Here is a 25,942-nt window from a genome sequence, read left to right on the forward strand (position 1 = left end):
ATATTTATCAGTTTGTTGATTGGAGGAAGCTTTTACCTTTTAAATATCTTTGGTCCTTGAGTCAAGCCCAAAAATGAGTTTATTTGGAGACCTAAGTCCCTCTGAAGAGGAAAGAAAGTAATTATGTACAGTGATAGTAAATAAAATCACTATTTAAAGATATTTGGTCATTTGAAAGATGAAAGGGACTGCCCAACATATCCACATTGGAGGCCCTGGGGCCTAACTATTCTAGGAGAATAGCTTTCAGGATGGGCAAACAGAAGAAAATACATACCAGAAAATTTTCTAAATCAGATGAATTCAAAAATAGTCTTTTTGGCTGTTCTAGATAAGATATCTCAAAACTTAATATCATTCTTTTATTTTATTTTAAAGAAGACACACTACCCAAGAACCATACTCTGTACAGACAAGTATATTCAATAATGTATTATACTATCAATTAAAAATAATGTGTTATGCTACCAGATTATCAAAATCATAACTTGTTCTGCTTGGCAAAAAGACCCCAAAGTGAATTGTCACAAAAAGCTAATTTGTATCACCGAAAATGAAGGATAGCAACTGACCTATTGGAAACTTTTATTCCAGAAGTAAGTTTCTATTGTTTGATTTTGACTGCATATTTTGGACATTCTGAGATACCTTTATTCCAAGCTTTTCAGGAGATGGATGGTCTCTTCACGTGCAAAAAACAAACGAACAAAAAAAGCACATACACACAGAGAGAGACAATAAATAAGCTGTTATGTAAAATATATCAAATAATTACTTGGCGTGGAGAAATGACGCTAAAGACATTGTTATGAAGGATATATCTGATGAGAAGAGGAGATATGTCAATCGTGTGATGAGATTCAGGGATAAGAGGTAGACAGCCTGAGGGTTGTGCTGCTAACCATGCTATATCACAAGACCTAAAGGAAGACCTCTAGGTATTGGGCAGATCCTCAAGGGAGGATTAATGGGAGGTCATGAACAAGAGTCATCTAAGAGGAGAATGCATGGCTGGGTGTCTACATGGCTGAGATCACAGATCCATTGACATATGTCCTGCCCTCAATCTTCCCCACCTCCTACTCCCATCATGAAAAGAAGACTAACAGTGCTGTTGATTTCATCATCCATGCAATTTCAGTCCTACTTCTTATCTATTTTGCAGCAGCGACACCTACGATTTCATTGGAATAAGGGAACTGTCAGTGGAGAAGGTGACCCTGGCAGTGCAAATCAGCAGATAATAATAATGATGGACAGCTTGTGCTTCTATGGCAGAATTTACAAAGGGCTTTCCTCCGACCTCCCTGTGAGGCAGGCAGCAAAAATATTATTCCCATTTCATAGATGGATAAACTGGGGCTTAGAGAGAATGAATGACTCATGCACGGTCATGCGACAGCCTCAGATCACTGGGATTGGATCCAGTTCAAGTAATCCAAACAGCACGGGATCGAAAACTACATGCATATTGGTCCAGAACTGACTCATCCCTGTTCTTGAGGTAAACAGTTTCAGGAACAAAATTTTATATTGTTAAGGAAAAAAATCTGAAAAAAAGTAAAATGTTGGTCTTGTCTGAGTATTCTGAACTTCTGCTAAAACCTAGAACACAACTGCATTATTTATCCAGCTGTCCAGTCTTTTGGAGGAGATATGTGCCTAGATGGCCTTGAGGTTACATGAAGGATAATGTTTAGGAAACAAATGATATGCAAAATCTTCATATTCTAAGTGTATATGAAATCTACTGCCACATGCCTACAGAAAAGCCATGGGTGTTTGGATAGTGACAGACTAGTTATAATCTATACTGTACCTGGTTACTCATTATTGACTTGGGTGTAATTAAGCAAGAAGCTAAGAGTTAAAACACATTCTTAGACACTAACAATGGGTACATTGAGGCCAAGATGGCTCTAGCCCTGGTTCTAGGCTAGCATGTGGAACCTTCATGCCTAAAGTAGAGGTCTGAGTCACAGGAGCAAGATTTAAAGCTGGATGGGACCTTATGGTCTTCATTTTAACAGGTGACGCTCTTTACACAGTTGGTATAGACAAGCAAGATAAATAGACAACTGTTGTAAAAACAGGTTTATAGACGTGAAACAAGAAGGACTACTAGGGAGAGGGGTAACTGCTGAAGAGACTCCAGATTGTATGGGGTAGAACAGGCCTCTGAAGCTCTGTCTCTTTTAGGCCAAACTTGGTTTACTCTGGAAGAATTTGTTTTGGGGCTTTTGGAAGTGACAAGGATAAAATAATTTATTTTCCTAATAGGTCCAATGAGGTTTGAAAACTATAGTCAAGAGTTACATGGTGTAGTACTAAAATATAAATAAGAGTATAAGTAGGGAAGTAACTATTTTTCATTCTCTTGTCCTTAAGAAATTCTTCTTGCTACTAAAAGGAATAAAGCTGACTTCTACAAGCTCTAAATGACATAAAGTCTTATTACTTGCTGTGTGAGATAGCATAGCGTCCTGATAAGAATGCTGGGCTTAGAAGAAACCTGGGTCTAAGAATCCTGACTCTAACACTTACTATGAACTTGAGCAAATCATTTAGGTCTCTAGGCCTCAGTTTCCTCATTTGTAAAATGGAGATAATAATACTCACACTACCCAAGTCACAGGATTTTTGTGAGGAAAGTGATTTGTAAATCTTTAAATGCTACAGTAACATGTTTTGTATACATGGACATATGCACTTTAGCAGATATGGGACACAGAAGAAGTCCATAAATCTAAGGCTCCCTTTTCTTGCTGTTTAAAGTTGGAAGATAATATGAGATGTATAAGCATCTATTTGAGGTGAAGAGTTTGTAATTGCTGTGGGACTAGTGGGCTTAAAAACCCTTAGCAAGAATCTTTATCTGGTTTTATAGTTGAGTGCTTCCTTAAGAGAAAACAGAATAAATAAAAATCCAGACCTATAAGCTAGATATACTATGAGTGACTCTTTGGATTATAAAAGAATTCTTCAATTTATAAAAGCTTATCTTGATGATAATAATGATCAAAGTATTTTCAAATAATGAAGTATCTTCAAAATGAAAAGAAAATGGAGCAGCATGATTCATTCTGTAAATAACACCTGGTTTCCCCACACCATTTCTAGGCACACATACGTTTTGAAGAATGAGACATGGCTATATCTTAACTTTGGAGAGTATAACTTGGTATAGATACTTAATGGACTGGTGATGCTATTGATAGGGGCATTCCCTCCATTGATCCAGCTCAGTGGTGTCAAACTCAACTAGAAACAGGGGCTATTACATATGGGATATAGCACATAAGGATTTCTATAGGCCACAGATTGGCTTAGAAAACCACTGTTAACATTACCTATGTTTTATTGTATTTTTATTTGTCAAACATTTCCCAATTACATTTTAGTCAGATTCAGCTGTACGCTAGCCACACGTTTGATACTTCTGGTCCAGATAACTACTAGCTTAGGCCTCGGCACTACTGGGAGTAATGCATTGTCACTGGGACGATATCCATGTTTAAAAAAAAAAAAAGGTGGTTTTCCCTGTGTGTCAAGGTGCAGTGCTGAAAGCACTCTACAATTTGCCAAATGCAGTCAACTTGACCTTTTTATCCTATTCAATTCTGGGCCCATCTCATGCTGTATCTAAATCATACCTAATAGTTCTGAACTGTCTTACCATGTATGTTTGTTGATTACTGATTCCTTAACACTCTATAAGCACGCGCGCGCGCGCGCACACACACACACACACACACACACACACACACACACACTTACTTATCATCTTTTTTGTCTTTACTTTCCAACATCATAAATTCGGCTCTGAGCATTTCTGGGGTCAATATATTGGCGGGCTGATCACCAGGCTCCCTAAAAAAAAAATAACATTTAACTTGTACCTTGTTTTTTTCCTTCCATCTAAAAGAAAATAAAATGGATAGATTTGGTCATGCAGGCACTGTGTAGTTATTCTGTGAGACAACAGAGAAGGTTTTAGGCCTGTAATGGGGACCTAATTAATGTATCACCATATCCACCAAGAAATTCATTGCAGAAGTAGCTAATTACAACCAAAGAATGAGTGACATTTTAAAGAAGCTGTCAAGTGAAACGGCGTTATGCCCAGAGATATTTCCAGCATTTATTCCAACTTTAAACAAGTTTCCCATTTCTGATGCCTAATTAACAAAATCCATCAGCAAGTATTTACTGAATGTCTCCTACAAGCCAGTATGACAAAACACAGCTCCTGCTGTCAGGCAGTTCTAGATAGAGCTGGGGAAGATGAAGTATGGACATGAAAATCAAACTCACAATATAAGGCAGTAATTGACAGGTCCTCAATGACTATTATAGGTTCTAAGCATTAAGTGTACGTAGAGGAGAGGGTACAAGGAACATCCTGATCAGTAAAAGGTTTAATAGAGGAAACGGGATTTGAGCTGGGCCTCTGAAGGACAGCAACATTTTAATGGGAGACAGAACTAATTTTTGTCTATGGAACTTAAAGTCGCAGGTAACTATAAGGTTTAGGTTTTTAATAAGTCAGCTATAAAATGACTACAGCAGCTCGTTTATAGTATCTCACTGCCTTAGTCCTGGGGTTAGAATGCTAATAGAATAATATCATAACTGAATGATACAGTGAGATATATTCTACATCTGTTGTCTGCTATGCTGTTAAATGTGCAGTTTTAAAAGCTTTTCTCTAGGAACAGGTCTTGGTGCAAAGAAGCATCCCAGAATCAAGGACATGATTTATTCTAATATGATATTATTTATTCATATGAGATATTTGTGAAGTGCTTAGCACAGTAGATGTTATATACATATGTTTCTTCCCTTACCTTTTTTTTTTTATAATTTAATTTATGTGAGCCTTGGGAATATCACAAAACTACAAATAATGTAATTTAGTTTTTTAAGTGAACGTACTATTTGTGAGGGATGCAACATTAAACATCTGGAAATGCTGCTCTCATGGTTAGCAACAGCTGCATATCCCCATTAGTATAATTTTCTGTGCTATCAAAAAATGTATTTGCATTGGGTGTTGATGGTGGTGCACATGAGGGCCTCCAAAATTTCTGACCCATAACCCTGTGAGCTATATGTATTGGATCCCTGCACAGGGGTCTGTAAGCCGAGATAGCTGGAAGGGTTTGTTGTGTAGTGTGTGGGCCCAGGTTTTTCTAAGCCTCCTGTGATAACCACAAAATGTCACTGGCAGTCAACATCCCAAGATTTGGTGCTGCAACCAGTAGCATCTCACTAAACTGTTATACAAGGTAAATGTAAGCTGAGGGAGTCGTTTCACAAGCCATTTCTATTGTTCCGTGGAACCCTCCCCTGAGTAGCCACCGATGATACAGCACAATCTGTAACAATTCCAGAAGACACAAACACACGCAAACACCACCCCTAAAACAACAGACAATCCTAGGCGCATGTAACTTGGGGGAAGAGACCTGCCTCCCTGGCAGAGAAAGGGTTTACCCAGCATTTCTCAAGTTCTAAGGGATGGGCCCTTGACCTTGAAAAGAATAGGTTATTGGAGAGGAGGGGAATGCTGGACCGGAAGGGGGATCAAGGCAGATAACTCTACAGGACTGTTTGCTGAGGGTCAGGGCCTAAGGAAATCACTATGAACCAAGAGTGAAGTGAATGCAAGCAGGCAGAAGTGACAGACCACAGGGCCAGGCATTAAAAAAAACCAAAACCCCAAATCACTTTCAGGCCAGGCCCCTATAGCTTCCTTCCCATCCCCATCCAGAGAGCTGTTGCCTTTTACTATCTAAAGAATAGTTTCTGTTCCCATTGTTCCTCTTTTTAGGCCGGCTGGGTGGCATCTGGGGCAACTCTGTTCTTTTCCTAATTTTAATTCTTAAGCTATTAACCTATGATAAAACTTGTGGACCAACAAAACCCAGGATGTTTTTCCCCTTATTTAATACACAGATGAAGATGAAGAAAGAAGATGAATTTATCCTTCCAAAGACAAGATGCCTTTTTTTTTTACTCAGAAGCAGTAAGCTGGGGGCTTAGCCACAGAAGGGAGAAAGCCACTGGTGTTAGCATCCCCATAAGCTCGGAAGAGTGCCGAAGTCCCAGCTCAAATCATAGATCTATTTTCTTTTCCTTTAAAAAAATAAACATGTGAACAAAACGTCTCCACCACCAAATCCCAAACCAAACCGGAAAGCAGTGTGCTGTAAGAAAAAAATCCCTCCTGGTTCAGCCAGAGAGGCTCTGGGTGGCAGGCCTCTGGAGAGAAGGATGGGAAATGAGGACTTTTACAAAGAGGCCACTAGTCAGGCTGGAGTGCACTATCATTGCACAGTTATCACAGTGATTGAAGTGTAGAAATCTGGTCAACACCACCTGCGTCTGAACTTGCTCATGAGCTTTCCCTGCCAGACAGCCAACTGAAGGTGGACTATCTCAATACTAACTCCTACAGAAGTAGGGGGCTCAAATCTGTACCCTTTGGCTGCTGAAGAGGCAGAGGCTCCATATACCATCCCGGGTACTCACATCATAAAATGGAAAGGGACTTTGGAGAGCCAGGGTCCAATCCTCTAATTCTATAGATTAAAAAATCGACAGAGCTCAAGTGGCTTGTCCAGAGCCACACAGGTAGGAAGCATCATAGGTGGCATTTGAAGCCAGGTTCACTGACTATAGAGTCAGGGCTCTTTCCATTGTACCACACTGCCTCTGTCAGCAGTAGCTGGAACCAAATAGTGCTAGGTGCTACAATACCTAGAATATTACCTGAACACAGTAAATACTCAAAAAATATTTATTGATTTTCTTTTTCTTCTCTAGCTCTTCATCTTTCTTCTGCTGGTAAGGATTCAGAGTGATCTAAACCTAAAGGATACTTAGCATTTTACTGTTGATTATATCAGTATCGAATTTGTATTTAAAGATTCTTTGTACCTGGCAAGATAAGATGTCTAGAGAAGAAAATGCAGGACTATGGAAGAAAAGAAAATCCAGAAATATTTTTGAGTACTTTTTGAATACTCAGAAAGTACTACTCTGAGTAATATTTTACTGGACTATTGTTACTGGGTACACAATAGGTACAATTTGAAACTATCTTTTTAAGCATAGCTTCATTCTCCTGTCTCTCTCTCTCCCCCTTTTTTTTTTTGCCAGGGAGACCACAAACCAGAATTTCTTTCCTGTTATGATTGATTTTGAGTGTGTAGTATAGTGTTGTGAAAGCATGTTACCTAGGAAAAGGTGGCTGGTTAAATAGCCAGGATCCCCAAGAGACAAGCAGCGGCAGAGTGCACCTTGATATACTTGGGATCTAACATTTTTCAAAAGCGACACAGTTCAGCTGCAATATGGAGCCTATTTGTGATGTGAATATTGTCAACAAAGAGACCATATCCTGAAGTGACCCATGTTGGAATCATTTTTCAAATGAATATAGAGTTGGCCTTCAGTTGAAAGATAGTTATAGTACAGAACATTTTCAGTTAATAATTTCTAGGTAATGCAATGACTTGTAAGGCCAATCTGTGTTTCGTGCCAGAAGTAAATATAAGATAAGAGACAGGTGTGGGACTAAGCATGTTTCCTAAATAGTGATGGGGGGCCCAATTCTTCACATATGCAATTTACTCAAATTAAATAGAAATGGACAGGAATAATAAAGAACTTCTTTTGCTAATCAGGACTCAACAAAATTAGGAAATAGGTTGCTTGTTTCTAGCATCCCAGCCTTCCCTTTTTCTTCTCCTACCCTTTCTCAAGTGCCCAAAGATTTCCTGGTCTCTACCGTGTTCCTATCAAAACTTAAAGGATCCGATGTTTTTTGGATTGGCCTGCAGAGCAGTCTCAAGAGGATTGCCTGGATTAGTGAGAAATTTAAGTGACTTCACTGGGGTTAACCAGCCAGCAAGTCAACAACAGGCCAAGAACCCAGGACCTCCTGATTCCAAGGCCAGCTTTCTAGTCACTAGGCCAACTTGCTTCTCACTCACCCCTTCTAATCAGTCACAGTTTTAGAAACAGAAAAGTGTTAGTGGGATAATCTAACTCCCTTATTTAATAAACTTATTCACATTGAGGTGTAAATGACTGCCATGTAGATTTGTTGTTGTTGAGTCCTGGCAGATTCTTCCTCATTTGGGGTTTTCTTGGCAGAGATTTAGACTGCTTTACCAATTCCTTCTCCAGCTCATCTTACGGATGAGGAAATTGAGGCAAATAAGGTTAAGTGATTGCCCAGGGTGACACAGCTAGTAAGTTTCTGAGGCCAGATTTGAACTCATGAACATGAGTCTTTCTGAGTCCAAACCCAGCACTCTACCCACTGCACCACCTAGTCGCCGTATGTAGATTTAACAGGGAATTAAGCTTTAAGCCAAAAGAATAAATCTCTAATGATGGCATTTTAGCCGTCAGCAAGCAAGTGGAGAATATATTTTTCAAGGGATGGAGGAATCCTTAGATTTTCCAAGTATCCCTGAAATCACAGCACTTAAGGCTAACCCTGTTTTAAGTTGCACCAAGAAATCATCTATTCCTAAAATACAGACTGAAGTCAAAATTTTTCTTCCAACTGTCTTATATTTAGATCTAATAGTCAATATAAGTATTAGTGTTATTAGCAAATTAGTATTATTTCTTTCACTGAAGCTGATTTGAAACTTCTTTAAAAATATGGGGGAGGAAGATGGCACAGTGGATAAAGTACGGGCCCTGGAATCAGGAAGAGCTGAGTTCAAATCCAGGCCTCAGATACTTACTAGTTGTGTGACCCTGGGTAAGTCACTTAACCCCGATTGCAATAGAAACTGATTATATTCACTTAATGATCTCTAAAGGTTGCATGAAGGAGACCCATGCTTGTATACCTTTTCTTCAACCTTTCCCAGTTCTTCAATTGTTACAGATTGTAGTTTTCTATCTTTTCTTCCTTGAAATAAATATAAATTTGAGCACACATATACACCCTGGAATTTGTACTTCTTCGGCTAGCCAAACATGCAGATCTCCCAAATTACTTTTTATTTTAATCAGTGCTTGGTGGAAAATTCCACCATAGATCGAAAATGAACAAACCATCCAATCTAAAACTCACACGAATAGAACAATTTCATCCTTCTCCCTAAAATGAGATGAAGTTCCAATAGATTCAGTGCCATTCTCTGATGGCTTTGCTGTTGATAAAAAGTGTTGGAGGTTCTGAAAAGGGAAAACTCTTGGATGAGAGTATACTCTGTTTTGTGTGTAAATACTGTCCATTGAGGGGCCCTTATCTACTAACTCTTAACAGAGTTTCAGAGAAAAGGGGCAGAGAGTCAAGTGTACAGTTTTTCTGGATGTTGGCCATGAATAGTCAAATTTCCTAAAACTTATTAAATTCATACCACTTGTTTAAAGGCCCTGCTTAAACCTTGTCTCCTCCACAGTGAAGCCTTGCCTAATTGGCCTTATACTCACTAATCTGCCCTGGATGTTTATATTATTCATAGCGACAGTGGATGGGACCTCAAAGGACATTTAATGTGAACCATATATTATAACACAATTGTTTTTGTTATTGTTCAGTCATTTAATCATGTTTGATTCTTTGTGACCCTGTGGACCATATTGCCCATGGAGTTTTTCTGGGCAGAGATACTGGAGAAGTTTGCCATTTCCTTCTCCAGTGGATTAAGGCAAACAGAGGTTAAGTGACTTACCCAGGGTCACGTAGCTAGCTAGTATCTGAAGCCGGATTTCACTCAGGTCTTCCTGACTCCAGGCCTAGCTCTCAATCCACTTGAGCCACCTAGCTGCATCCTAGCACAATTACACCGTGCATTATATTGTTTGCGGACATTTCTTGTATGCTAGCCTCATATCTTTATTTAGAAAGTGACTTCATAGAAGATAGGACTCCAGAATTACTCTTCTTTTGTATACCCCATAATACTTCACATGATACTACAAACATTTTTAGCAAAAACAAATACATCAGAAACTGTAACAAAACCTACTGCTCAATTATTTCCATCCTGTCTTCTTCTTGTGATTCACTGAGAATTTTGGGCACCTCACTTGGAAGCATATCAGTACTGTAGGGGTCTTGGCTGGAGAAAATAATGAGAAGTTATAGGGTTAGGATCCAAAAAAGGAAAGGAAAGTGATCTGATGGACAGTTTCTGGCCCATCACATCATCTTCTGAAACATAATATTTTTTCACCACAGAGACAGGTTTCTAGCAATAGTTACCCCCTCCAAAATGGCCAAATCACCAGAGGTTTCCCAGGAGAATTTTTTGGGGAACAGTGGGCCTGATAAATCAGACTGCTAGCCTTGAAATCTTTCAACAGCTCAGAAACACAAGACCATGAAACTTTTGAGCTCCAAATGGCTGAATGAATCACTGCTTACCTGGGTTTGTATGTGCCATTGCTGATCCTTGTTACACAATGCTTTCCTCACGAAAACCCTGTGAGATACCACACTACAAGTGTTATCATTCCCATTTAACAGATGAGGACACAGATGAGGAAAACTCAGAAAGGTTACATAGTTAGAAAGTAGAGAAGCTGGTCTTGGATTCTACTACACTCCAGCAGAATTTGTTTCCCAAGTCCGGCACATTGTTCTGAATTCTTATTCCTAATCATTTATCTACTGTCTACCATATCAACTGCATCACGTAGCCGCCATGATGAGGCAGATTGTGTGCACAGGCTGGTTCTGTCATGGCCACACGCTGGAGGGAGTCCTGCCATCCAAAACACACACATCTGCAGACAAACCCATGTGCGTATCTTTGAGGTCATTTTTCTTTTCTTTTTTGTGCTAAAAAAAAATCTACATTTGTCAGAAGTCTAGATTCTGCAATAAGTATCATTACACAGAGAAAACTAGAAATGGAAATAACATTGGAAGCCCATAATTACTTCACAAGGTAAAAAAGGAGTAATAATTCCTGAGGGAGTATGGTATCAAGGAAAGGGAAACAGGTCTATAAATCAGGATCCCTAGGGTCTAGGCTTGGATCTGCTCCAGGCTAGCAGTGCAGCCTTGGGGGAGTCATTTGCCTTTTCTAAGCTTCCGTTTCCTTGAGTAGAAAAAAAAAAAGGGAGGGCTGGACAACCTGATTGCTAATGCACCTTCCAGCTCTCTCTCTGTGTTTTCTAAGACCACTTCCATCTTTAACTCTCTGTGATTTTACTTCAGGTAAACTCAAGAGAATCACAGAGTTTTGGAGTTGGAAGGGACCCTCAGTGCCTATCATGTCTAAAACGTGCAAGAAAAATGTACTCAGTGGAGTGCCAGCCTCCAGTGGAGGGGAATACATCATCTCTCAAGGTGTCCTCTTCCACTTCTTTTTTTTTAAGGCAATTGGGGTTAAGTGACTTGCCCAGGGTCACACAGCTAGTGTCAAATGTTTGGTCTGAGGCCGCATTTGAATTCAGGTCCTCCTGACTTCAGGGCCAGTGCTCTATCCACTGCACCACCTAGCTGCCCCTCTCTTCCACTTTTGGACTGCCTTAACTGTTAGAAAGTTATAAGCCTAGATTTGCCTCTTTATACCTTCAACCTGTTGCTCCTGACTCTGCCCTCTGGGGCTAACCAAATAAATCTCATTCCTCTTTCATTTGAAAGTCTTTCTAATACTGACAGTTGGCATATGACTGCTGCATTTTCTCGTGAAGAAGCCAAGTGGAAGAGTAAAAAGAGTGATGAATTTGGAGTCAGGGGACCTGGATCCAAGTTCCTGGCTTGGCCACTTATTACCTGTGTGGCCTTGAGCATGTTATTTACTCTCTCTGTGCCTCAGTTTCCTCATCTGGAAAATTCAGGGTTGGATATCATATTGTATATCAAGCTAAGTTCCAAACAGATACATGACTTGGACATTAAGGGTGACATCATAAATGAATTAGAGGAGTAAGAAAGAACTTATCTTTCAGATCTATGGATATGGAAAGCATTCATTGCCAAGAAAGGTATAGAAAGGATTGCAAAGGATAAAATGCATAGTTTTGATTATATAAAATTTAAAATTTTTTCCAAAGATAAAACCAACAGAGCTAGAATTACCTGTATCCCAGATAATTGCGACACATATTTTTAGCAAGTTTCTTTGACAAAGAGATCATTTCCCAGATATGTGAGGAACTAATTAAAACTTTTAACAATAAGGACGATTGTACAATTGATAAATGGTTAAAGGAGATGAACGAGCACTTTTCAAAGGTAGAATTCAAACTACTATAGACATATGGAAAAAATGCTGCAAATTACTAATAATTATAGAAATGTAAATTAAAACAACTCTGAAGTTACATCTCATACCCATCTGATTGGCAAAGTTGACTAAAAAGGAAAATGACAAATGTTGGTTGGACTATGGGAAAACAGACACATAAATGCTGTGTTGACGGAGTTGTGCATTGATCCAGCCATTCCAGAAACAAATTTGGAATTAGGCCCCAAAAGTTACTATCTACCTTATATTTATATACCCTTTAACCTGGAAGTGCCACTGCTAGGTCTATATCACCAAAGAAATCAAAGAAAGAGGAAAAGCAGTTCTTTTTGTAGTGGTATAGATCTGGAAACCAAGGGGGGGTACTAAGCAATTGAGGAATGGCTGAACAACTTACGCTATTTAAATATAATGGAACACAACTGTGCCATAAGAAATGTTGAAAAGGATGGTTTTAGAGAAATGTGGGCATACTTTTACAAACTGATGCAGAGTACAGGGAGCAGAAGCAGCAGAACTCTTCATCCAATAATATTTTTTGTTGTTGGGGCATTTCAGCTGTGTCCAACTCTTTGTGACCCCATGTTTTGTTTTGTTTGGTTTTTTTTGGCAAAACTACTGAAGTGGTTTACCATTTCCTTCTCCAGATCATTTTACAGATGAGAAAACTGAGGCAAGCAGGATTAAGTGACTTCCCTAGGGTCACACAGCTAGTAAGTGTCTGAGACCACATTTGAACTCAGGTCTTTCTGACTCCCGGCCTGACTGCCCAATCAATAACATTAACATTGTAAAAACAAAGAAACCTCCAAAGACTTAAGAACTCTGGTAAAACAATAACCAATCAGGATTCCAGAGAAAATGATAAAGAAGTGTGCTACCCATAATTGAGGAAAGGGGATAGGGTCAGGGTCCTGAATGAGACACATATTTCTTGGATGTGGCCAATGTGGGAATTTGTTTGCTTGATCACTATAGAAAATGTGGTTGGGAATGTGGCTTTTGCATATCACTCATCAGGGTGATGAGTAGCTGCTGGAGTACTGACAGCAGTAGGCTGTTGACATGGAAATGTGGGGAGTGGGAGATGTAATCAGCGGCAGACTCACGTGGGGAAATTAGGTGCTTCTGATAGGCTGTAAACCCTGCAGTACCCAGCCAATGGGGAAATAGGGGAGGGAACTGCTAGTCTGCGAGTCGGGCCTAAGGATAAAAGGATAAAAAGTCTTGCTTTCCGCTCTGTAAGGTGTGCCCACATGTGGGGCACCTGGCCTAGTAAGGCCATTAATAAAAAGGTTTTCTGGTTCACCAATAACTTCTTGGAACTTTTGTTGCTTACAACCACTCATGTTTGTTACAAAAGTTTTGTTTTTCTTTTTTCTTTTTCAACAACAAAAAAGAGAAGGCAATTTTTTGTTAATTGAAAACCATTAAATTTTTTAAAATAGGGGGTTGGGTTAGAAATTAATCTATCCCTTCCAAGTACAAATATATGCTCCTGTGATCTTCTCCAGGCTAAACAGGAACATCAGACTTAGTAGGCTTCAAGAGGACAAAATCTATATTCTGCGACCTAGTGCCTCTGATGGAGTGTCAACAGATCAAAAAAGGGTGAAGCTCATGTTAATTGACAATTTAAGAATGGCTATTGATTTCAGGACATAAGATTACACTCAAATGTTAAAGTAAAAAGTAGCTAATTTCTTTAGAATTGAACATTTTTCTTCCCTCTGTAGTTGCAAGTGAACTATGTTGTGATTGCAGAAATTACTTGGCTTTGCACTTGTCATTACATAAAATTAATGGACTAACCATGAACAAATATAACTAGCTGTGGTAAAGGACACAGGGGAAAATCCTACATCATTAAGTTAAGGGGCTACAAATATGAAAAATTACTCATAGGCTTGGATTTAATGTAGGTAATTTCTAGAGAAGCACACTACAATCACATCCAGTTTATCTTGAAGTAGGCAACTTTACCAATTTCTTAGAATTAGAGACAGCACGAAAAAGCCAGACTGTGCAACTGATTCGTTGTACTTTACTCCTACTGAGATTTGGGGGGAAAAAAAGCATAAAATTTGAGAACTTCAAGGGACTTTAGAAATAATCCAAACCAGCCTTTTGTTTTATAGATGAGAAAACCGAGGCCCAGAGGATTCATATGACTTGTTCAAGGTCACAAATGCTGGAAGAGACAGGACTAGAATAAAAGTCTCCTAAGAATTCATTGTGCTTCCCCCAAAAGGAATTTAAAATTCCCCATAACTTAATTTAATTAAATGATACATTTTCTGAGTAAGGTAAGCATGGAAGACATTGACTGCTACACCTTTCATCATCTTTGCCAATTTAATAGGCATGAAGTGAAACTTCAATTTTTAATTTGCATTTCTCTCAGCAGTAGTAATCTGGAGCATTTCTTTTAAAGGGCTGCTGATAGTTTGCATGTTTTGCTTTTGAAAAACTTTTGTTTGGGGGCAGCTAGGTGGTGCGGTGGATAGAGCACTGGCCCTGGATTCCAGAGGAGCTGGGTTCAAATCTGGACTCAGACACATAACTTACTAGCTGTGTGACCTTGGGCAAGTCACTTAACCCCATTGCCTAGCCAAAAAAAAAAAAAGAAAAACTTTTGTTATATACTATTATATACTTATATACTATTTATCTATTAAAAATTACTCTTTTTTTGGGCTAATTGTCTCTATATTTTGGATATGGATTTTTAATGCAGTAGCGTGATATGATTTTTTTCCTACTTAACACTTCTCTTTTTAGCTACATGCATTTTGTTCTTACAAAAGCCTTTTAATTTTACATATTTAAACCTATTTATTTTTATCTTTTATGACTGTTTGGTGTTTGCTCCCTAGAGTTTTGAAGGGCACCTTCTTCTGTTATCTAATTTTTTATGATGTGATTTTTTAAAAAATATTTAGGTGGCATATCCTTTGGAGCTTATTGTGGCATATAGTGTTAGATTATGTTCTAAGCCTACTTTCTGCCAATGGCTTTCCAACACTCCTGGTAGCTTTTGTTAAATAGGGAGTTCTTTTCTAGGTAGTTTATCTGAGCAATATGGTGCTCTTTCTATGACACCATGCTATGGAAGCTAGAACCTTTAAGACTTGGTATCAGCCACATCATCTGGGGGCAAAGATATAACCAGTGGCAGTTAAGGAAGATGACAATATAGATTTCAGTCATATCTGTTAATTAGGTACTTATTTTGCTATTTGTACAAATGTGACAGGGTGAAAAGCTTAGTTTGGTATCCTAGCACAGATTTGGCCTAAAGGAAAGGAATTAAGCTATTTTGATAGTTCTTTGGGTCTTTGAAGGGATATTGAATAGGTAAGTCATTTAGTAATTTATGCAGTTGCCTTAAAATCCTTCTTTTTTAAGTAGAGCATTTTCCAATTTATCCATTCTAGGTTGGACCTATAAAAAAGTTTTTCATTTTTATGGATGTGTGTTATGACTACTGGAACTCAAAATAATCCAAACTGGTTATGATTCTATTGATTCTAATGCTGGGAAAATGTGACAGAATATTCACAGAGTAAGAGAACAATTGCTAAGTTTCTGGTGGATGTGATCTGTGTAGATTATTAACCTTTTTTGTGTTATGGACCCCTGTGGCAGTCTGGAGGAAACTGTGGATTGCTTCCTAGAATGATACTTTTAAATAACTGAAGGAATTATCAAATTCCAATGAGAGGTTAGTGAAAATAAAGATTTTTTTTTTTCTGTCCAAGTTCAAAGACCCTGTGAAATCTATCTATAGGCCCTTGGTGGCTCATGAACCACAAGTAACGCACCCCTGGTCTAAATTATCCAAGATAAGTGGGTTTTAAGAAGCTATTATGACTATTTTAGCTAAAATTTTGTGACTTGGTTGTTCATAGTCACTGTGCAGTTTCCAATGATCAATTTAACTTTTACTTGTGAAACAACTGAAAAATACCAGTAAGTGTCACTTTAAAACAAGTTCTTTATGAAAATCTGGATGTCCACAAAAGACAAATTAAAGTATAATTCTATTTCTTAACAAAATGTCACATAGTAAGATTCCTTTAGATAACATTCAAATAAGATTAAATTGGTGAAAGTATGATTTAGACACAAATTTGAATACATTATTGTATAAGACAAAGCACAACTGTATCATGAAGAAAATAAATTAACTTTTACTTACCAACTAGTTGATGCCATAGTGGAAGTGTCAGGCAAAGCTAAAAGAACCAGTGGGCTGAACTTCTTCCAGTTCATTACTCCAGGAATAATGTCCTATAATGATAGTCGTCGGCACATGAACGTGAAATATTTCACAACACAGAGCAAAACAGAAGTTTCCCACTTAATTCAAAGGAAATCTATTTTATCTTTAAGTGAGCTGTCATGGACTTAAAATAAGTTTCATTTAGTCTTTTTAGCCAAAGAGACAATACAATCATTAAATCATTTCACAATCAATCAATATTTTCAAATGCCTCCTTATGTCAGGCTCTGTCCTAGGTACCTGTGATATAAAAACAAAAATGAAACAGTTCCTACCCTTGATAAATTTATAATCTAAAAGATGTATAGAGAGGGATTTTTCATGTTTTATTACTTATACAGCCAATGTCTCCTCAGGTTAAAGAACAGAATTAGTTAATAATTTAATTAATAAATAACTAGACTTGATTACCATCAATATATTTTTGTTAAAATAAGATACACTGACATTTAAAATGAAATGAAATTGCCCAGAAAATAAACTGGTTCATTGCTGGGTCCGAGATCCTTCCAACCTAGTGGCTATTGCCTTATTAGGACAAGTCAACTGTTTTTTCTAGAGTTCTTTGGTGGTCCAAAAAGGTTCTGGAATGATAAATGTAAACTTGAATTGCCCCTCCCATAGAATTGTTGCCATGGAAACTTAGTGAGCTTTGCCAGCTTTGCTGGTTGCTATCTGGGCAGACTACCTAAAGGTAGGGGACTCAGGTAGGGGACAAGGGGTGGACTTTCCAGCAGAAAGACTGATGAAGATGTATAGTTATGTCAGAAAAATGAAGCCCAACTTGTGGATAAGATTCTCTTCTATTAGAAAAAGAAACTTCACCCATTTGCCATGGAAAAATAGAACACATTTCATCTTAATCCATATGAACAAGAAGAGTTCTCCAAAAACTTCAGATCTCTTGGAGCTTTTGTTTGGCTACCCTTTCCTCTCTTCTGAGTCTTCACCAGGGCAACTGTCTCCACCCTTGAATCCCTAGGCCCCTGGGCCTTCTGCTGCTTCTGCTCTGGGTCACCTTACCATTTGCCTTCTTCATTCCTGCTTGCGTAACACAGAACCTACTGCAAAAACTCATGAAACCATGCTGATCACATCTTACTACAAATTCATGTCATCTAATTTCAACAGGACCCTTATTTCTGTGAGGCAATTGTTTTATTTGTCCCCTAGTAATAGCTAGCATTTATATAATGCTCTGCAAAGCACTTTACAAATAGTGTGTCATTTTATCCTCACAACGACCATGGGAGGCAGGTGCTATTATTATTCCCATTTTGCAGATGAGGAAACCGAGGCAACAGAAATTAAGTGATTTGTACAGGGCCACACAGCTAACTAAGTGTCTGTGGTGGGGGTTTGAACTCAGGTCTTTTTGACTCCAGGTCCAGCACTCTGTGCATATGCCATCTAGCTGCCTATTTTATCAACCTAGCTTTGCCTTATCTATTGACTCATCATGCTCTCTAGAGGCAGTTTCAAATCTTCTCTTTGATTTATTTACATCAGGGGTTTCTAATCTTGGTGTCATGGACCTTGTCTCATTTTATATTTTTAAATACATAAAATATATAGGATTAAAAGGAAATCAAAATATACTCATGTATGTATGGGATTGGAGTGCCCTCGACTATTGCTACATTGAGAAGAATGGAGAGCAGGAGTTCCTAACCTGGTATCTGTGAAATATATACACATATATACAGATGCATATATATATATACACACATATATGTATGTATATCTGTATGTATCTATATATACAATGTGTGTTTATATACACACGCAACATACACATATATGACATCCCATTCTTTCTGTGTAAGACCTCACCTCCTACCTTAACAAGAAGACTGAGATTGATTATGAACTTTATTCTCTGAGACTAAGGCAAAGGAGGAGAGAATGGGTAAAGATGTGGAGGATAGTTTTTATGCTGAGAGGCTGTGCCCTCTGTCACAACTTCTCCCATTTCCTTTGAGTCTGTTCCCCAAGTCACTTCCTCTCTCTCGTCTTTAGTCTCTCCCAGCCTAGTGAACACATTTCTCACCTCCCTCTCTATAATCATGCCTCCTAAGAGAAAGAATTCAATTTTATAAAAAGAATTTCATCCTAAAATTTGTTTGATGGAAATTTTTGAAAAAAACAAACAACTACTCTAATTAAATCAATGCAATATTCTTAAATAAATACTTGGAGGCAGATAAATGACTGCATTTATGGAAAAAGAAAGAGTTATGGGTAATAAAATTTCAAAATATGCTTGACAAGTTTCCCAGTTCAAAGAATACCCGCAAATTAAATACAAAAAAAACCTCCTGCTTGACTAGTGTATAGAAGGAATACTCATTTTAAAATCTTGATATTTCTAAATATGCATGGATAAGGAATCCATTTGCCATAGGCAAAGAGGAAACATTTGGACATAAAATGCCTGAACAAGAACAAATTAATAGACTTGACTTGCAATAGCACACTGGAACAGGTGTTTGAGTTTGAAAATCTTAAGACGTTTTGGTTATTGGTGAATAAAGAATTATCTGGTTTATCAAAGTGATACAAATTAAACCACCATTAATAACGTGTATGAAATGGAGTTTTCTGTTGTTTTCAAAGACGTGTGTGTGTATCTCTAATAGTAGTGAAAAAGAAACACAAATGGTAATATCATCAATGATACAATGTTTTGAGAAACTGTAATGAAAAACAAGTCCACCTAGATGCTATTAATAAATATCTGTATATGTTTTTATTGTATGCTTATGACTTGTGATTTGACAAAAAAATTATAATAAATTCTTAACTTTATTTGAATAGATATAATCTAAGAAAATTATTTGCATAGGTTGCTTTATTAAAAGATATTGGGGGTTATGATAATTTTTAAAAAGAGGGGGCAATGATTCATAAATAAGATTTGGAAACCATTGAATTAGCAAATTGGTCTCGATGGCCTGTAAGGTTTCTTCAGTTCTAAGATTCTATAAACCCACCTGAACCTACATGTGATTCTGCTAGAAATTTGGGCGTTTCCTGTGCAAGACGGATTTCAGAAAAAAGGGGTCTTCACATAGCCATACAGTACAATGATCTTTCCCCAAGCACACACAATCAGACAATGGTAAGATGATTTACAGGTAGCTTGCATGATCAAAAGCATCTGACTACAAATTTCTATGTAGAAATGAAATTCTGTTCCATTGTTAAGATGTCAGAACTATTTTTTATTAATCTAGGTTAGAAGGATAGTGCAACATAATATAGCAGAAAGAGCTCTGGTTTGGGGCCAGGAGACCTAGGTTCAAATTACCACCCGTGAATTTGAGCAATGCATTTTACTGCTTGCCCTCAGTTTTCTCATCTATAAAATTAGAAAACTAGATGATTTCTGAGGTCTCTTCTAACTCTCAGTCTTATGATCTTATGATCCTATGAATGTGAGTGTTATGACTTAGGTGAATTGACATGTGAGGTGCAGAATATTCACAGATTCAGAGCTAGAAAAGACTTTGGGATCATCTAGTCTAATGTTCTTATTTTACAGATAAAGAAATTGAGGCCAGAGGAAGTGAGATGACTTGTCCAAGAAAACACAAGTAGTAAAATCTGGAATAATGCTGAGTCCAAAACTGATGCTTGGTGGAGCACCCTTCTGCAGCTGTGAAGATAATTTTGATATCCCCTAGTCAAATCTAATTAGCATTCACTTATTTTATTGTAGTTTGATGGTGTCAGTGATTGTTTTAGTGAATTAAGCAGAATAAGATTAAGTTAGTTATGGAGAGTTTTATATGTTAGGACCAAATAGCCTTTTATGTATTAGTGATATTGACATCATGGTATTGTTGTAGATTATAGGATAAAATAATATAACTGTTTCTTATAGAAAAGCACAATACATTTAACCTGGATGCTTGCTTATTGTACCATCAACACCTCTCACTCCTGTGAATAACTGTCACTGCTCCACTGTGCCTTTTACTTTCAACTACTACTTCCTTATTTCCTAGGATACCACTGACCAAAACACCAGATGTTCGATTTTCTATGAAAATCTCTACTGAGGTAGCAGGTGGCAATGCCTTTACTGAGAAAAATCTGCAGTTAATGACTCAAAAGCCTGTTGACAAAGTGGTCATGGCTGTCAGATATGCCCCTCAACCAGTCATAGAGTTTCCCCCACTTCTGGTGTTAACCTCAATCATTAAATTGTACTGCCTCATTCTACTTACAGTACTCTCCCAAGTGTATAAAAGAAGCTAATCCCTAAGGGGAGGGGTCCCTGATCATGAGGAAAATCTTGGACCCAATTAATTAGGGATCCACTGACTCCCTAATAAATTGAAAATGCTTGTAGCACTTCAGTGTCCTTTTGTTGCACATTGGATTGGAATTTGGTGTCACACAACCTCATTAATGCAAACACTCCTGCACCAGATTACAAGCCAATCATTCTTTTTCATACTGTGTGATTCTTGTCCATGTCCATTCATAAATCTTTCACAAAGAATCTAGACTGCAAGGTATCCTCTCTTTCTTTTAATAGTTTGTGGATTATCAAAAAAGTGTACCACTTATCCTGTCTATCTGCTATTCCCTTCCCTACCTACAAAATCAACCTATCCCTTTTATGATTGTGCCTGTCCATCATGTCATTTTCCCATGTATAATCCACCATTTGTTACATGCTGCCACCAATTAAAACTATGTACTTCCCTTCAAGTGTTGGCTAAAGTCTCACTTTCTGCAAGAAGCCTTTCCCAAGCCCCCTTAATGCTCATGTCTTTTCTCTGAGATTATCTCTGCTTTATCCTGTTTATATCTTATCTGTACATGGTTGCTTACAAGTTATCCTCCTATTGGACTGTGAACTCCTAGAGGGCAGGGATTGTTTTCCTCTTTCTTTATATCTGCCGTGCTTGCAAGGCATAGTGTCTAATACATACTTGTTGATTTGACTTGGGTCATATAAGTATTTTATTCTTTTGAAATGATGGCCAAAATCAATCATTCAAAAAAACAAATATACCATGAGAAAAGGAGTAGGTAACTTGGTCAAAGGGAGCATACTAAGATCATCTATTCTATACAATCTCTGGCTAAATGAGGCATGGGGGGAAAGTCTCTGTAATATACAAAGACTAACGACTAAGATCATATTCCCATTCAAAGAATATCTAGTCAGAGAACAGGACGTATATCCAGACAAAAGAATAAAAGAACAGAAGAGTCCATCTCTTAGCAATATTAAACACATGGCAGGCTTGTTTCTCTTTGGTTTCTGATGTACATGTTCTTAAATGGAGTGAATTTAAGGTAAGATAATAGAGAATCTAACAAAAATCTATGGACATGGTTAACAAAATTAGAAAGCATAAACTGTAAATCATACATCTGCTTCTTTAACTTATCTTCCACTTGGTAGCATCAATACTTCTGCATCAGTGCAGAGCAGTTTCAGTTGCATTCCTTATCTTCTTCTCATTTTTATTCTTCTAATCTGGGCTGATTTGAAATTTACTCTAAAAAGTAAATGATCTGAATAAGCGAGCTGACTCAGAAATGATTCTTACATTGGTAACCAGTCATTTCCAGTCAAGATAAGATCCATTACATTTTTTTTTGGTGACGTTATTTGGTTATCACCATAGCCATAACTCTCGACTCTCTTCTTGAATAAAATATTCATAATACATAGTGTAGATTTCCTATATAATCTATAAACTTTTGGCCTCTTTCATTTCTTGATCTTGAACCATATTTTCCAACATTTCTTGCCATCTTTCCCTATGTTATCTTGACTTCGAAGTCGGTACCTGCTGCAATGCTCTGAATGGGTGGCAGGAGAGGCAGACCACCTGTGAGGGATAGGGTGACCACTATGATCATTTACCCACAAACTTAGCCACTTCTCCATTTTTTCAATTCCCTCATGGATCACTTAAGAGGTAGTTACTTCAGCATTTTCTGAGGGGGATTCCCAAACACTTTTATGAATACTTTCCTCTTTTTGCAGACATAAACTTGCACATCCTACCTCTCATTTTTGTCCCCATTGCATCGCTGTGAATGTACATGGTTATCAATGTGAAAAGTGCAAATGAGGTTACTTATAAAAACACACAAATGCTTGATGTCACAATGTGGGAATGCTGAGGAATGACTATTTATAGGCAGTCAAGAAGCAGCCACTAGACAGAAAAATAATGAAGAATTGGGAGAGCATGGGGATGAGAAAGGGGGCAGTCTGCTAGAGAAGATGAGATGGAATGGGATCACGTGTGTAGGGAGAGGCATTAGCCTGGGCAAGAAGGGAACTCTCTATACTTAGCTAAGTTGGTTTCTGAAGATCTGACTCAGTCTGTGCTAAGACTATATTTCAAGCATTCCTAGTATGATAAGAGTCTGCAAGAGCTTGTGCTCCTCTAGCAAAGCCTTCAAGGTTCACCACAATACCCTGGAGTTGGAGATTTGCAGAAGTTGGCTAATACACAAACCTACATTTTTATAAATGTGAAATCTGGTTAAAATAGATACCAAAGGACTCATTGAAAGGAAAAAGGAAGGAAGAGGTAGTGAATGGCAATGTGAAGCTGAAAGTGGTCTTTGTGGAAGGGAGCAAAGATAATCTTTTAATCCATATCCATCTCCACCATCCCCAGCACTACATCATTATGTACTGATTTTATGTATACGAAAACCTTGGAACTTACTTAACACAAACTATTAGCATAATCACTACTTGCAACCCAACTTCTGCACCTTATATGCACAACCCTTTACCTCCCTGTACGTCCATCTGTGCAGCATCTGAGACCAGCTTCCCAATTTATACTACCTTGGGGATATCTTTGTCAATGAATTTGTGACAATGACATTACCTTTCGATTTAGAAATTTCTTTTGTGTAATGGGAACACTGGATCTTTTATGATATTCTTTGGTGAAAACATATTTTGGATGTGGACACAGGTGATAATCAGTTGTTACTTCTGAATAAGTCATCATGTGCTTCACAGCAAATAGTCCTGGGTTCGGATTCTACAAAAGAAAAATTAGATACTATTTTTTATTTACTGATTTTAAGCCCTGAAAAATAAAGATGTAAAAGTTTTCTATGGCCTTTTCCAGCCCTCAAATTTTAAAAAATATATATTTATTTAATATTTTATTTTTCCCCAATTACATGTAAAAACAAATTTTAACATTTAAAAAAATTTTGAGTTCCAAATTCTCTCCCTTCCCCCCTCTTCTTTCTTCCCTCATTGAGAAAGCAAGCAGTTTACTATAGGTTATACATGTACAGTCATGCAAACATTTCCATATTAGTCATGTTGTGAAAGAAAACACAGATGCCCACCCAAAAAAAACCCAAACCCAAAAAACCCCAAAAACCAAATCCAAGAAAAATAAAGTTAAAAAAGTATGCTTTGTTCTATATTCAGTCTCTATCAGTTCTTTCTCTGGAGGTAGACAGCATTTTTCATCCTAAATCCTTCAGAATTATCTTGGATCATTGTATTGCTGAGAATAGCTAATTCATTCACAGTTAATCATCATGCAATATTGCTGTTACTGTACACAATGTTCTCCTGGTTCTGCTCATTTCACTTCACATCACTTCATGTAAATATTTCCAGGTTTTTCTGAAAGCATCCTGCTCGTCATTTCTAATAACACAATAGTATGTTATCACAATTATATATCATAACTTGTTCAAGTCATTCCCCAATTGATCTATGTCCTCTCAATTTGCAATTCTTTACCAACACTAAAAGCAGCTCTAAAATTCTATCATTTTAAAGTACAAGACTTGCAGTGAAATTTTAAAAGATCATTACTAGTTCCTATCTTACTCTGGGAAGATTTGATTTTTCCAAAATGATGAAGGGTCCTAGGATTTCAAATGTTACCATCCTTTATGAATATCAACTTCCTTGTTTTTACTTGAGGACATCATTACATCTAACTTAGATTTATATCATTCTCTTGAAAACATATGTTAGTCTACAACTGAAATGACAGGTTAACCAGGGCTTAAAATATATGTTTCCAAGTTTGATGAATTAGAGGAATTATTAAATAAACAAACCTGCTTTAAAGAGCAAATAAGCTTTCTGGTTTTGAAAACAACACAGTCTCTTAAAACCCACTTTAAAGAGAAGACAAGGCAGGGAATGGCATTTGACATATCAGGAAATGTCAATATTTAACTTTATTTTGATAATGTTTTTATCCAGGAAGGCTCCACTTGGATGTAGCATCTGGTGTGCAGAGAGGTCCTGCTCTTTACTAATTTCTAGCTGGGCTGACTAAGGAATAAAGCAATCATTTGACATCTGAATATTTACCCAAACGGTGGATTGGCTGTGATTGAAAAGGTAGGGTATTTTTACTCACCAGTGTTGTTTTTCATAAAAGAAAACTCTGATACTAACCTAAAGCCAAAGTATCATCTTTTGAAAATAGTTGCAATGAGTCTGATTTTGCTATTCCCAGCAATATGATGATCCAAGACAATTCTGAAAGCCTTATGATGAAAAATGCTCTCCACTTCCAAAGAAAGAATTGTTGGACTCTGAATGAAGATTGAAGGATACCGTTTTTTCACGTTTCTGTGGCTTTTTTTGGTTTGTGTTTTGCTTTCTTTCACAACATGACTAATACGGAAATGTTTTACATGACTACACATGTATAATCTATATCAAATGGCTTACTGCCTTAGGGAAGCAGGAGGGGAAGGAAAGAAGGAGATAATTTTGAACTCAAAAATTTAAAAGACAAATATTTAAAATTGCTTTTACATGTAATTGGAAAAAATAAAATACTATTCAAAAAAAAGTTGCAATGATTGCTTAGACAACCATGCTGAAGGATTTAACTGTTCATAAAGCCTAGAAACTTCACCAGACCTATGAATCCTTCATCCTCTGCCTCAATCAGATGCTGTCACCACTGCTTCAGCTGGGAAAAAAAGCTAACTGAAATGTACCCAAAGATTTATAATTATTGACTAATTCTGAATGAATAAAACATTTGGGCAGATTCTGTGAGATAATGAACAAAACAAACTTATTACCTGATTGTTAGCAAGGTAATTTAGGAGACACACTGATTTTTTTTGAGTTGTTAAATAAATTCACAACTTATTAAATAAGGGAGCCAGTGTATGAAATGGTTAACGGTGAATTACAGACCCATGGATTTGGACCTAGAAGATCAATGGGTCCATTCCTCTCATTTTACCACTACATGGGCACCACCAAACCCAGACAGGAGCACCATGATGGGGACAGGTGCAAGCTTGCAGCTTTGTTACCCTCTAACCACTTCCAGGATACACATTCAAGGTGAACTGATGAGGAGACCTGTATCTGCACCATCCTGCCCCTCCTCTCAGGCCCTAAGTGATATACCAAGGG

At 37.5% G+C, this 25,942-nt stretch overlaps 1 protein-coding gene across 1 annotated transcript in view; it reads right to left on the reverse strand.

Annotated features, from left to right (window-relative positions):
• Window positions 1-572: 572 nt before the first annotated feature.
• CFAP221 (cilia and flagella associated protein 221) overlaps window positions 573-25,942 on the reverse strand; it is a 99,177-nt gene continuing 73,807 nt past the window's right edge. Inside the window, 5 exon segments of the mRNA XM_020963130.2 lie at window positions 573-682; window positions 3,778-3,870; window positions 10,005-10,097; window positions 16,438-16,529; window positions 23,403-23,561. Coding sequence (XP_020818789.1) covers window positions 586-682; window positions 3,778-3,870; window positions 10,005-10,097; window positions 16,438-16,529; window positions 23,403-23,561 — 534 coding nt within the window. The 3' untranslated portion in view covers window positions 573-585.

The sequence above is a fragment of the Phascolarctos cinereus genome, unplaced genomic scaffold (assembly GCF_003287225.1).
Source record: "Phascolarctos cinereus isolate Bilbo 61053 unplaced genomic scaffold, phaCin_HiC Scaffold_726;HRSCAF=1367, whole genome shotgun sequence".
In the NCBI taxonomy this organism is placed as follows: Eukaryota; Metazoa; Chordata; class Mammalia; order Diprotodontia; family Phascolarctidae; genus Phascolarctos; species Phascolarctos cinereus.